Raw genomic sequence first — 14,117 nt, 5'->3', positions numbered from 1 at the left:
TAAACAGCTCTTGGATAGGCACATGGAGGACAGTAAAATGCAGGGTAGATTGATCTTAGTAGGATAATAGGTTGGCACAAAATCGTGGGCCAAAGGGCCTGTACTGTGCTGTACTGTTCTATGTTCAAATGTTCAATTCTAAAGGTTCTTCCCTTCACTCTGAGACTCTGGCCTCTGGTCCTTGTCTCTCCTTTTAGTGGAAACATCATCTCCATTTCCAATTGAGCCTGGCCTCTCAGTATTCTGTAAGTTTTATGAGATCCCCCTCGTCTTTCAAAGCTCCATTGAAGACAGGTGGAATTAGTTGGAATATTGTAAATCATGTAAGTTAACAACAACTAACTGAACTAATAACTGCATGGTAAAGTTCATCAATTATAACAAACGCTTCTGAGTGAAATAACTGTTCAACAGGATAACTATTTCTGATTTTTTCTTTTAATCTTTACAATGATTCAGTGTTTCATTGGAAAATTGCAGTCATTCAGAATAAATCTTAATCTATCCATTGAATTGCATCCAGTGTGCAGCCTTCTCCCTCTATTACAGAGTTTTAATATATGATGATACACATGACAAACATTTGAGCATAATGGGTGCATATAGCAATTTTTCATGATTCATAAAATCCTACAGTTGGCTGGTAGGTGTCTGAATCTGTGGAGTGAAGAAAAAATTTCAATCAATCATCATTTGTTTTGTCAGTAAAAAGCTATCACCCTTTGCTTTTCACGTTCTTCCTGCTGTCTTCTATTGTGAAGATAAACCTACAATTTTTTCAAAAAATTCATTCACAGGATGAGGGCATCACTGACTAGGTGGCATTTATTGCCCATCCCACATTGTGTCAACCACATTGTTGGCGGTCTGGAGTCCATGTAGGCCCAACCAGGTAAGGACATTAGCGAACCAGGTAGGTTTTTCCGGACAATCAACAATGGATTCATGGTCACCATTAGTATTTATGATTATTTGGAAAAGCACAGTTTGATTAGAAATAGTCAACATGGCTTTGTGAGGGACAGGTTATGCTTCACAAGCCTCATTGAATTCTTTGAGGATGTGACAAAACACATTGATGAAGCCAGAGCAGTGGATGTGGTGTATATGGATTTTAGCAAAGCATTTGATAAGATTCCCCATGGTAGGCTCATTCAGAAAGTAAGGAGGCATGGGATTCAGGGAAATTTGGCTGTCTGGATACAGAATTGGCTATCCAATAGAAGACAGAGGGTGGTAGTAGATGGAAAGTATTCAGCCTGGAGCTTGATGACCAGTGATGTTCCACAGGGATCTGTTCTCGGACCTCTGCTGTTTGTGATCTTTATAAATGACTTGGATGAGGAAGTGGAAGGGTGGGTTAGTAACTTTGCTGATGACACGAAGGTTAGTGGAGTTATGGATAGTGTGGGGGGCTGTTTTAGGTTGCAACGGGACATTGACAGGATGCAGAGCTGGGCAAAGAAGTGGCAGATGGAATTGAACCCGGAAAAGTGTGAAGTGATTCATTTTGGAAGGTGGAATTTGAATGCAGAATATAGGGTTAATAGCAGGATTCTTGGCAGTGTGGAGGAGCAGAGGGATCTTGGGGTCCACGCGCATAGATCCCTCCAATTCGCTACCCAAGTTGATCGGGTTGTGAAGAAGGCGTATGGTGTGTTGGCTTTTATTGGCAGGGGAATTGATTTTAAGAGCCACGAGGTTATGCTGCAGCTCTATAAAACCCTGGTTAAACCACACTTGGAATATTGTGTTCAGTTCTGATTGCCTCATTATAGAAAGGATGTGGAAGCTTTAGAGAGGGAGCAGAGGAGATTTACCAGGATGCTGCCTGGACTACAGGGCAGGTCTTATGAGGAAAGGTTGAGGGAGCTAGAGCTTTTCTCATTGGAGCGAAGAAGGATGAGAGGTGACTTGATAGAGGTGTACAAGATGATGAGAGGCATAGATAGAGTGGATAGGCAGAGACTTTTTCCCAGAGCAGAAATGACTATTAAGAGGGAGCATAATTTTAAGGTGATTGGAGGAAGGTATAGGGGAGATGTCAGAGGTAGGTTCTTTACACAGAGAATTGTGGGTGTGTGGAATGCACTGGCAGTTGTAGTGGAGTCAGATACATTAGGGACATTTAAGCAACTCTTGGATAGGGACATGGATGAAAGTAAAATGTAGAGTATACACGGTAGTTTGATCTTAGAGTAGGATAATAGGTCGGCACAACATCGTGGGCCGAAGGGACTGTACTGTGCTATGTTCTATTAGATTCTTAATTCAAGACATTTTATTGAATTCAAATTCCACCAACTGTTGTGCCGGGATTTGATCCCAGGTCTCCAGAACATTATCTGGGTTCCTGGATTAACAGTCCAGTGATCATACCACTAGGTCATTGCCTCCTGAAGGTTTTACAAACTGGAATATATCAGAAAAGAACAAATGTGACATCTGCGTTCCAGAAAGGAGGGATGCAAAAAGCAGTCAGCTACAGGCCCAGATAGCTGAACATTTAACGTAAGTAAAATGCTGGAATCTATTAATGAAGAGATTACACTGAAGTACACTATCCTACTTTCCCTCACAGACACCATCGTGCACTCTCGACATTCCATTACACACTCCCTCACTGTGACAGACCATTACAAATTCCCTCACACAGAGATACACCACAATACTGTCCCTCATATAGATACACACCATTGCACACTCTATCACAGAGAGGCACACCATTATGCACTCCCTCATGCAGAGACACACCACAATACATTCTCGCACAGAGACATACCATCACACAATCCCTCACACAGGGACAAGCCATTACACACTCCATCTAAAAGACAGTCATCATCTCACACACACACTCGCACTCACGGCGGGCGATGGCCTACTGGTATTATTGTAGGAGTATTAATTGAGAATGTTTGGGTTAAAATCCTATCGCGGCACATTGTGGAATTTGAATTGAATTTTAAAAAAATTTAAGAATCTATAAATGATCATTGTTGCTTGTCTGAAAAGCCCAAATGAGTCATGAAGCTCTTCTGGGGAGGAAATCTGCCATTCTCACCTGGACTGACTTAAATGTGACTCCAGACCTACAGCAATATAGTTGATTCTCAACTGCCCTTTGAAATAGCCTAGCAGGCCACTCAGTGTATCAGTAGCGACAAAGACTCAACAAAGAAACAAAACCAGACGAACCATCCGACATTGACGAAGGCACCAGAAAAGTCAACAGTGAAACAGTCCTGTTGATGCTGCAAAGTCCTCCTGACTGATATCTGGGGGTTAGTGTATGAGAGCTGTCTCACATAATTGTCAAGCAACAGACTGATGTAGTCATAGTTGGAGAAGCTTACCTTTAAAGACAAAGTCCCAGACACCACCATCACAATTTCACTGGCAAGACAGACCCAGCAGAGGTGGCAGCACACTGGTAGTGTCTTGGCAGTCCTCAACATTGATTCCAAACGCCACGAAGTTTCATGGCTTCCAGTTAAACATGGGCCAGGAAACTATATACTGTCCTTTCTCAGCTGATGAATCAATGTTCCTCCATGTTGAACACCACTTGGAGGAAGCATTGAGCATCGGAAGGCCACAAAACATGCTCTGGCTGATCAAACTGGTTGGGTCCTGAAGGATATAGTTGTTTGAGGGGTCTGTAGCAGGTGGAGAGGGAACCAACAAGAGGGAAAAGCATACCTACCAATACTTGACCTCATCCTTACCAATGTGACAGATGTATCTGTCTGTGACAGTATTGATAATAGGGACTCACCACAGAGTCTTTGTGGAAACAAAGTCATACTTTCACATGGAGAAAAACTACATCGTATTATATGGCACAGTCACTTTCCTAAACAGGACAGACTCCAAAAAGCAGCTGAAATCTAGGCATCCATGTTGTGCTTTGGGCCATCAACAGCAGCAGAATTGCATCCCAGCATAATCTGAAACTTTACGGCTTGGCATATTCCCCACTCAACCATTATCATCAAGCCAGGGGTTCAACCCTAGTTCAATGGAGAGTGCAGGAGGGCATGCCAGGAGCAGCACCAGGCTGAGGTGTCGGTGAGGTGTCAACCTGGTAAAGCTACCAAACAGGACTAACTTGCCACCAAACAGCGAAAGCAGCAAGTGATAGACACAACTAAGCAATCCCACAACCAACGGATCCGATCTAATCTGTGCAGCTCTGCCAGACTCAATTGTGAATGATGGTGGACAATTAAAAAAAACTCAGTGGATGAGGAGGCTCCACAAATATTCCTATCATCAATGATGGAAGAGCCCAGAAGGTGGAAGTATTTGCAGGAATATTCAGCCAGAAGTGCCAAGTAGATAACCCATCTTGGCCATCTCTGCAGAGTGACTAATGCCAGTCTTCAGCCAATTGAATTCACTCCAATTGATATCAAGGAACAGTCTATAGATGTGAGGCTGGAAATGCACAGCAAGAATTTGTATTTGCTAATACGTTTAATTTTGTGGATGGATTCATGGTCATCATTAGATTCTTAATTCCAAATATTTTATTGAACTCAAATTCCATCATCTGCCGTGGCAGGATCTAAACGCGGGCCTCCAGAATGTTATCTGGGTCTCTGGATTAACAGTCCAGCGATTTATACTACTAGGCCATTGCCTTCCCAGTAGCAGACAATAATCCAGGAACTAATATCAACATACCTTTCCCTAGACTAACCTTCCATCTATGTGAATATCAATGTAAAGTATATGTTAAGGGTCTCACCTTCTTCCTCCAATTCCTTACGTAAATTCCCTCCTCTGTTCTTGAGTGGACCTATCCTTTCTCTAGCAACCCTCTTGTTCCTTATTTGCAATAAATTCCTTGCCACTGACGTAAAATTCACCAGCCTACAATTTCCTGGATTATCCCTTTGACCTTTCTTGAACAAAGGAACAGCATTGACTATTCTGTAGTCTTTTGGAACCTCACCTTTGGCGAAAGAGGATACAAAGATCTCTGTCAAGGCCTCCTCCCTTGCCCTTTTCATATCGTGGAATAGACTCCATCAGGCCCTGGGGACTTATCTACATAAATGCTTTCTAAGACACCCAATTCCATCTCCTTCTTAATATCCCTATGCCCTAAAATGTCAATATATCCTTCTGTATTCCTACCATTGGCCATGTCCTGCTCCTTGGTGAATACTGATATGAAATAATGATTGAGGAGCCACCCACTTCCTCCAGCTTGACCCATAAATTCTCTCTTTTTTATTGTTGAGTGGAGGTACCTTTTCCTTTGCTATCCTCCTTCTAATATATGTGTAACATGCCTTGGGATTCTCCCTAGCCCTATTTGCTAAGAACCTTTCATGACCCCTTTCTAGCTCTCCTGTTGCTTGTTTAAGTTGTTTTCTGCTTCCTTTATTTTTCTCAAGGACCTTGTCAGATTTCAGTTTTCAAACCACATCTGCTTCCTTTTTCTTTTTGACTCATGCTTGCAGTTACTTTTGTTATCAGCCTATCCCAGGCAAATTTCTAGCCTGACCACTAGTTACTCAGTTTTAGACTTTGCAGAAAGTGTAGGAAGGTGCTGAAGTGTCATTTTGCTTGTTGATTCTTACCTTGGACAACCACCACTTCTTCAACTTGCTAGAGATCTTGCACTTGCGATCGTCACTTTCTTTGTAAACACCTTCGCGAGAAAATAGGCTAATACTGGGACCATCAAAACTGGTGCCATGATTGCAATACTCAGAACAGCCGGCTTAGGTTTACCTCCTAGAACTGAGGAATAATGGGTCAGGTTACAGTTAACAGAACTGAAGTGTTGAGTTGGCTGAGTCTGAAAGGTAATTGCTGCTAGAGTATGCCTGTGTCTTTTGGGGGAGGGTGGATCAAATTAGAGGGAATGATTTACTTATCCTCTTCCTTACATTTCTATCTATTGCAGGTGTGTCAGTCCATGATAGTTATGTTATTTGTAAGAGTAACCGCCCCATAGCCCTTATGAAGATAAGACCACCAGATATAGGAAAAGGAGTAGGCTATTCGGCCGTTGAGCCTGCTTCACTGTTCAATAAGATCATGATGTGTCGGTGGTGGACTGGGGTGGACAAAGTCAGAAGTCACCTGTTGGTTATAGTCAAACAGGTTTATTTCTAATCGCAAGCTTTCAGAATGCCGCACCTTCATCAGGTGAAGTCAGTCACAAGCTTTCAGTCTTCACCTGATGAAGGAGCAGTGCTCTGAAAGTTTGTGATTTCAAATAAATCTATTGGACTATAAACTGGTGTCATGTTACTTCTGACAATAGGATCATGACTGATCTGACACTCTTCACATCCATTTCCCTGTCCTTTCCACTTAACCTTTGATTCCCCAACTGATCAAGAATCCATCTATCTCAGCCGTACATATGTACAGAAGGACTCTGCCCTCCAGCTCACTGTGGCAAGGAGATCAAAAATCTCAAACCGTCTTGAGAGAAGAATTTCCTCGTTGTTGCAGTGTTCAGTTGGCACCCCTTAAATGTGCAACTTTGCCCTGTGGCCCTGTACTCTTCTATGAGGGGGAAACATCTGCTCAGGATTTACCCTGTCAAGCCCCTTATAATTGTATGTTTTAAATGAGATCCTCTATCATTCTTTCAACTCCAGTGAGTAGACTCCCAACCTGATTAGCCTTTCTTCTAAAAGACAATCCTTCCATAGAGGAGATCATCCAAGTGAACCTTCTCTGAACTGCCTTCAATGAAATATTATTTTTTCCAAACACAAGGAGACCAAAACTGCTCACAGTACTCCAGATGTGGTCTCGCCAGCACCTTGTACAGTTACAGCAAGAATTCCCTACTCTTATACTCGAACCCTTGAAGTAAGGAGCAACATTTCATTAGCCTTCCTGATTTTCTACTATACATGTGTGCTGACTTCCTGTTAGTTGCACAAGTACTTTCAAGTCCCTTTGTGTTCCAGCTTTCTGCATTTAAATAATACTGTTCTTTTGTTCTCCCTTCCAAACTAAACAACTTTGTATTTTTCCACAATATCTCCCATTAACCAACTCTTTGCCTACTTACTTAACCTCTCTGTATCTTTCTGTAAACTGTTTTTATCCCTCTCGCATTTTGCCCTTCCACCTATTTTTGTGGCATTTGCAAATTTCCTCCAATTCATCAATATATATGAAAACAGATGTGGTTCCAGCACCGATCCTTGTGGATCTCAGTGGTTACAGGTTGCCAACCTGAGAAAAAACCTTTATTCCCACTCACTGGTTCCTATCCATGAGTCAATTCTCTCTCCATGCCAATATACTACCTCCAACACCTCCATGGACTCTTATCTTATGACTTAACCTTTTGTGAGGTGCCTTGCCAAAAGTCTTCAAGAAGTCTAAATACAACACCTCACATGGTTCCCCTCTATCCACTCTGGTTTAGACCTCCTTAAAAAGTCTCATAAATTGGTCAGACATGGTTTACCTTTCAAGAAGCCATGCTGACTCAGCTTGATTCAGTTCTGATTTTCTAAATGTTCTGCTATTACTTCCTTAATGCAGCAAACATTTTATTAACTGGTACCTATGGGACCAGGAGTGTGCCTGTTGAACAAATATTCTGAATAATCAAGAGGTCCACGTAATCAATGTTAAAACACGCACTAAGTGACAAAAACATAATGCAGGGGTATACGCATCATTGTTATACTTTATTTACAACATAAATCACTTGAATAATAATACACATTTACCTTAAATAAAACATTCTCCTTTTTGCGTAACTAACTATTTGGAGATCGCAATAAAGCAGTAAACTTGCAGTATTTCGGGTATTTCGTTTTTGCCAGGTCATCAGATGCCAGTTAAAACAAAGTTTGCTGTACTACCTCTGCGTACCTTGATTCTATCCTCTCTCCACTAGTACTGACCCTGCTCAGCTACGTCTGTGATTCCTCTGATGCCCTCCACCATATTGACAATTTCCAGTTCTCTGGCCCTAACTGCCTCCTGCTCACCATGGATGTCCAATTCCTCTATACCTCCATTCCCCACCAGGATGGTTGGGGAACTCTTGGCTTCTTCCTTGACCAGAGCCTGAACAGTCCCCATCTACCACCACTCTCCTCCGCCTGGCTGAACTTGTTATCTCACGGAACAATTTCTCCTTTAATTCATCTTACTTCTGCCAAGACAAAGGAGTGGCTATGGGCACCCACATGGGTCCCAGTTATGCCTGCCTCTTTATGACAATGTTCCAGTTTTACACTGACCCCCCCACAACTCTTTTCTCGGTACATCGACGACTGCTTCAGTGCCGGTTCATGCTCCTGCATGGACCTTGAAAAATTTGTTCATTTTGCCTTCAATTTCCACCCCTCTATAACTTTCCCATCACCCACATCCGATACTTCCCTTCCTTTCCTTGACCTCTCTGTCTCCATTTTGGCAAATAAACTGTCCACTGCCATCCACTACAAAGCCACTCTCTCCCATAGCTATCTTCACTACAGTTCATCACACTCCATGTCCTACAAGGATTCCATTCCATTCTCCAGTTCTCTTGCTGTTGTCGCATTTGTTCGGATGTTGCCACCTTCCAAAACATGGCTTGTTTGTTCCATGAGCATCTGACCTATCACCCTTGCTTCTGTTCTTGCCTCTTCCCATCACTCATGAAAGTATGATCGGATTCCCCTTGTCCTCACTTTTCATCCCACCAGCCTCCACATTCAAAGTATCTTTCTCCGCCATTTCAGACAACTCCAGCAAAATTCCACCACCAAACAGATCTTCAGCACACTCTCCCCGTCTGCATTTTGCAGGGATCGGTCCCTCCGCGACACCCTTGTCCATTCCACAACCACCAACACCAGCCGCCTTCCCACAGCAACTTCCCATGTAACCGCAGAAGGTACAACACCTGCCTCTTCACCTCCTCCTGCTCGCCACACAAGGGTCTAAATGGTCTTTCCAGGTGAAGCAGCATTTCACCTGTACCTCCTCCAATGTGGTGTATTGTATTTGCTGCACCCAATATGGCCTACTCTACAGTGGAGAAACCAAATGTAGACTAGGGTGACCGCTTTGCAGAACATCTCCGGTGTGTGCGCAAGCGTGACCCCGACCTTCAAGTAACTGGTATTTTTACACCATCCTGCCCGCATGCCCACTTGTCTGTCTTCGGAATGCTGCAGTTTTCCAGTGAATCACAGCGCAAACTGGAGGAACAACATCTCATCTTCAGATAGGCATTTTACATCCTTCTGGACTTAGTTCAACACCTTCAAATCGTGAATGAACTCCCAGTTCTTCCCTTTTAGCTTGTTGCATTCTGTTATCATGTCCTGTCTCCCCTCTCCCCATCCCAGTGGGACTATCTGTTCTTTCAAGTCTGGTAGGAGACACACTATTGTTCTGCCATTCTCACATTCCAATCATTTAATCTAAACTATCAACAGCTTTTCTGCACTAGCACCCAAATCCCATTATATCCCCATCCACCCCCAAACTATTGCATAAATACTGTCCCCTGCACACTTCACCAGTTCTGATGAAGAGTCATCTCAATGTGCAATGTTAGCATGCAGTCTCTCCATGGATGCTGCCTGACCCTCTGTGATCTCCAGCATTTGTTGTTTTCAGTACCTCCAGCAACATGGGCTTTTATCTTGGAGATAGTAAGAACTGCTGATGCTGGAGTCAGAGATAACACAGTGTGGAGCTGGAGGAACACAGCAGGCCAGGCAGCATAAGAGGAGCAGGAAAGCCGACATTTCGGGTTGGGACCCTTCTTCAAACAGCGCTGCTTATGTGTCAAACACCAGAGCGAGCTGAGCAATTCCACAACCAAGGGGTCAGATGAAAACTCTACCGTTCTGCCACATCAAGAATTACGAAGCAGAGGATCCAACTTGATCTCCTTCTTAAGTTCTCAGCATCACAGATGCTAACATTTGATTGATTGTTTTGTTCCCTAAAGGACATTGGTTAACCAAAGTCAATAAAATGTGGAGCTGGAGGAGCACAGCAGGTCAGACAGCATCAGAGGAGCAGGAAAATCGATGTTTTGGGATTCTGATCTGCTGTGGTCCTCCAGCTTCACATTTTGTGGACTCTGACTTACAATATCTGCAGACCTTGTTGGCTCCTCTTCGACACTAGTAAACCAGATAGGTTTTTAACGACAATTAACAATGTGGTCACCATTACACTAGGTTTTAATTCCTGATTGTTTAAATTTGAATCTGCCTTGCTGGGATTTGTACCACAGCCTTCAGAACTTTAGCTTAGACTCTAGATTGCCAGTGCAGTTACATTATCACTGTACTACTGCCTTTTAAAATGACACCCAGCTCTGTTACATCTCTGAACTTCTTCTCTACCTCTGACTTGTTTTGCTGCTTGACTAACTTCCACAAATTGAATGAGCAGGCATTGTGAGATAGATTGAAACTGTTGCTACAGCCTTCATCGCCAGCTCCCAACAGCCACCTGCCGACTGTCTTCAGCTTAATCAAACTTTGATGCTTTATTTGACCCTGAACTGAATTTCTGACCCGATATTCTTTTCATCATGAAGAATGATGACTTTCACCTCTGTAAAGTTACCTGTCTTTGGCCGGGCCTCACCTTATACACTGCTGAATCTTGATCCAAGTCTTTGCTGAGATTTAGATACTCCAAGGTTTCCCTGCCCCAACTCCCATTTTTGCCCTCTTGAGATCATGAAATTATCCAGATCTCTCCTCCGATATTCTAACATGTACCCTATCCTATTCACTAATCAACCTTCTACTCACTTGTCCATGCAGGTTCTCAGTTGAATAACACTCATTTCATAACTTGCCTGACTGTTTGCAAAATGCTTTCTGATCCCAGCCCTTCTTATGGCATTTCTTTCAGGTTCATGGAAGCTGTGGAGTGTTGACTTTTATTTAGTTAGAATAATAAACGGTGCACAAAGAGTGATGCCTGAAATAACTCCAGGAAGCCACTCACCCATCATTTACTTGTGCGTAGTGCTTGACCCTCATCCAGCTTCCTCAATACCAGCTCTCAGAGTGAGCGGAACCCATGGTACTCCTGTTTATATCTGTCAGTTGGGCTCCCTGATTGGACCAGATTAACAGCCCCAGTTGGGAACTCTTATTCTATGAGGTCCACCTGGCTGGCCACGTTACAATCACGACAGAAATGTGGAGGTTGTTTAGGGAGCACTTGCTACGAGTACTGGATAGGTTTGTCCCACTGAGGCAAGGAAGGGATGGTAAGGTGAAGGAACCTTGGATGACAAGACATGTGAAACATCTAGCCAAGAGGAAGAAGGAGGCTTACTTAAGGTTGAGGAAGCAAGGATTGGACAAGGCTCTTGAGGGCTACAAGGTAGCCAAGAAGGAATTGAAGAATGGACTTAGGAAAGCTAGAAGAGGGTATGAAAAAGCTTTGGTGGGTAGGATTAAGGAAAACCGCAAGGCATCCTATACTTAATTGAGGAACAAGAGGATGGCCAGAGTGAGGGTAGGGCCAATCAGGGATAGTGGAGGGAATTTGTGCACGAGTCGGAGGTGGTAGGGGAGGTCCTTAATGAATACTTTGCTTCAGTATTCACCAGTGAGAGGGACCTTGACATTTGCAAACAGATCGTGCAACAGGCTGCTGTGCTCAAACAGGTTAATGTTAGGAAGGAGGATGTGCTAGAAATTTTGAAAAACATGAGGATATACAAGTCCCCTGGGCCAGATGGGATATACCCAAGGTTCATACGGGAAGCAATGGAAGATGGTTTGGCGATGATCTTTGCGTCCTCATTGTCCACTAGATTAGTACCAGATGATTGGAGCATGGCAAATGTTATTCCCTTGTTCAAGAAAGGAAATGGAGATAATCCGGGGAAGTACAGACTAGTCAGTCTTATTTCTTGTGGTGGGCAAATTATTGGAGAGGATTCTGAGAGATAGTATTTATGATTATTTGGAAAAAGACAGTTTGATTAGAAATAGTCAGCATGGCTTTTTGAGAGGCAGGTCACCACCACCTTCTCAAGGGCAACTAGGGATGGGCAAGAAATGCTGGCCAGCCAGTGACGCCCACATCCCACAAATGAATTAAAAAAAGGTCATGCTTCACAAGCCTTTTTGAATTCTTTGAGGATGTGACAAAACACATTGCTGAAGGTAGAGCAGTGGACGTGACATATATGGATTTTAGCAAGGCATTTGATAAGGTTCCCCATTGTAGGCTTATTCAGAAAGTAAGGAGGCACGGGATTCAGAGAAATTTGGCTGTCTGGATACAGAATTGGCTGTCCAATAGAAGACAGAGGGTGGTAGGAGATGGAAAGTATTCAGCCTGGAGGTCGGTGACCAGTGATTTTCCACAGGGATCTGTTCTGGGACCTCTGCTGTTTGTGATCTTTATAAATGACTTGGATGAGGAAGTGGAAGGGTGGGTTAGTAAGTTTGCTGATGACATGAAGGTTGGTGGAGTTGTGGATAGCATGGAGGGCTGTTGTAGATTACAACAGGACATTGACAGGATGCAGAGCTGGGCAAAGAAGTGGCAGATGGAATTCAACCTGGAAAAGTGTGAAGTGATTCATTTTGGAAGGTGGAATTTGAATGCAGAATATAGGGTTAATAGCAGAATTCTTGGCAGTGTGGAGGAACAGAGGGATCTTGAGGTCCATGTCTATAGATCCCTACAGTTGCTACCCAAGTTGATCGGGTTGTGAAGAAGGCGTATGGTGAGTTGACATTCATTGGCAGGGGAATTGATTTTAAGAGCCACGAGGTTTTGCTGCAGCTCTATAAAACCCTGGTTTGACCACTCTTGGAATATTGTGTTCAGTTCTGATCACCTCATTATAGGGGTAGACGTGTAAGCTTTAGGGAGGGTTCAGAGGAGATTTATCAGGATGCTGCCTGGACTGGAGGGCCGGACTTATGAGGAAAGGTTGAGGGAGCTAGGACTTTTCTCATTGGAGTGACGAAGGATGAGAGGTGACTTGATAGAGGTGTACAAGATGATGAGAGGCATAGATAGAGTGGATAGTCAGAGACTTTTTCCCAGGGTGGAAATGACTATTAAGAGGGAGCATAATTTTACGGTGATTGGAGGAAGGTATAGGGGAGATGTCAGAGGTAGGTTCTTTACACAGAAAGTGGTGGGTGCATGGAATGTGCTGCCGGTGGTGATGGTGGAGTCAGATAAATTAGGGACATTTAAGCGACTCTTGGATAGGCCCATGGATGATCATAAAATGAAGGGTCTGGAGGCCAGTTTGATCTTAGAGTAGGATAATAAGTCGGCACAACGTCGTGGGCTGAAGGGCCTGTACTGTGCTATACTCTTCTATGTTCACAATGCCACTGATGAGGGTAGCTTTTTCATACAGAAACATTGAGGTTCATAATCAGAACTAATGCAAACTATTCCCCTGTCTTACAGGTATGCCATCTTGGCTACTGTTGGGGCGGTAGCCTCTCTGGGGAGTATAACAGCATCAGCCTGGCCTGAGGCACCATAACTGGCTCTGCTGGAGGGCAGGTTCGGGCAAGATCCAAGCGTGCGATAGTAGTTAGACACTCACTAGTTAGGGGCACCGACCGGCTTTTCTGTGGCAACATCCGAGACTCCATGATGGTGAGTTGTCTCTCTGGTGCCACAGTCAAGGGCGTCTCTGAGTGGTTGCATGAAACTCTTAAGGGGAAGGATGAGCAGCCTGAGGTTGTGGTGCATATTGGTACCAACGACATGGCTAGAAAGAGGGCTGAGGTCCTGCAAAGTGAGCACAGGGAGATAGGAAAGAGGCTGAAAAGCAGGACCTTGAGGGTTGTAATCTCTGGATTACTGCCAGTGCCACATGCTAGTGAGGTAAGGAATGGAAAGGTAGGACAGATGAATGTGTGGCTAAGGAACTGGTGCAGGAGACAGGGTTTCAGGTTCTTGGATCATTGTGACCTCTTCTGGGGCAGGGGTAACCTGTACTTTTTCCTTCCTTTTCCTTTTTGTTTCCTCTTCTTTTTTCACCAGAGGCGAAACCTGCAGCAGTAGGTGTTGGTAGCAAGTCTTCAGAGCAGTGATGTCCCGCAGACATGAACTGCGAGCCCCAGAGCAGCGAGTCCTGCAGCAGCACATGGACTGCG

At 43.9% G+C, this 14,117-nt stretch overlaps 1 protein-coding gene across 1 annotated transcript in view; it reads right to left on the bottom strand.

Moving 5' to 3' along the window:
* Window positions 1–613: 613 nt before the first annotated feature.
* LOC109934034 (disintegrin and metalloproteinase domain-containing protein 19-like) overlaps window positions 614–14,117 on the bottom strand; it is a 145,370-nt gene continuing 131,866 nt past the window's right edge. The window contains exon 8 of the mRNA XM_048600087.1: window positions 614–657. Within this exon, the coding sequence (XP_048456044.1) occupies window positions 614–657 (44 nt within the window). The remainder of the gene's footprint in view (window positions 658–14,117) is intronic.

Source organism: Rhincodon typus, chromosome 1, assembly GCF_021869965.1.
Source record: "Rhincodon typus isolate 14 chromosome 1, sRhiTyp1.1, whole genome shotgun sequence".
Lineage (NCBI taxonomy): Eukaryota > Metazoa > Chordata > Chondrichthyes > Orectolobiformes > Rhincodontidae > Rhincodon > Rhincodon typus.
The sequence above is the reverse complement of the archived record's forward strand: the minus strand, read 5'-3'. Positions and strand labels throughout refer to the sequence as shown.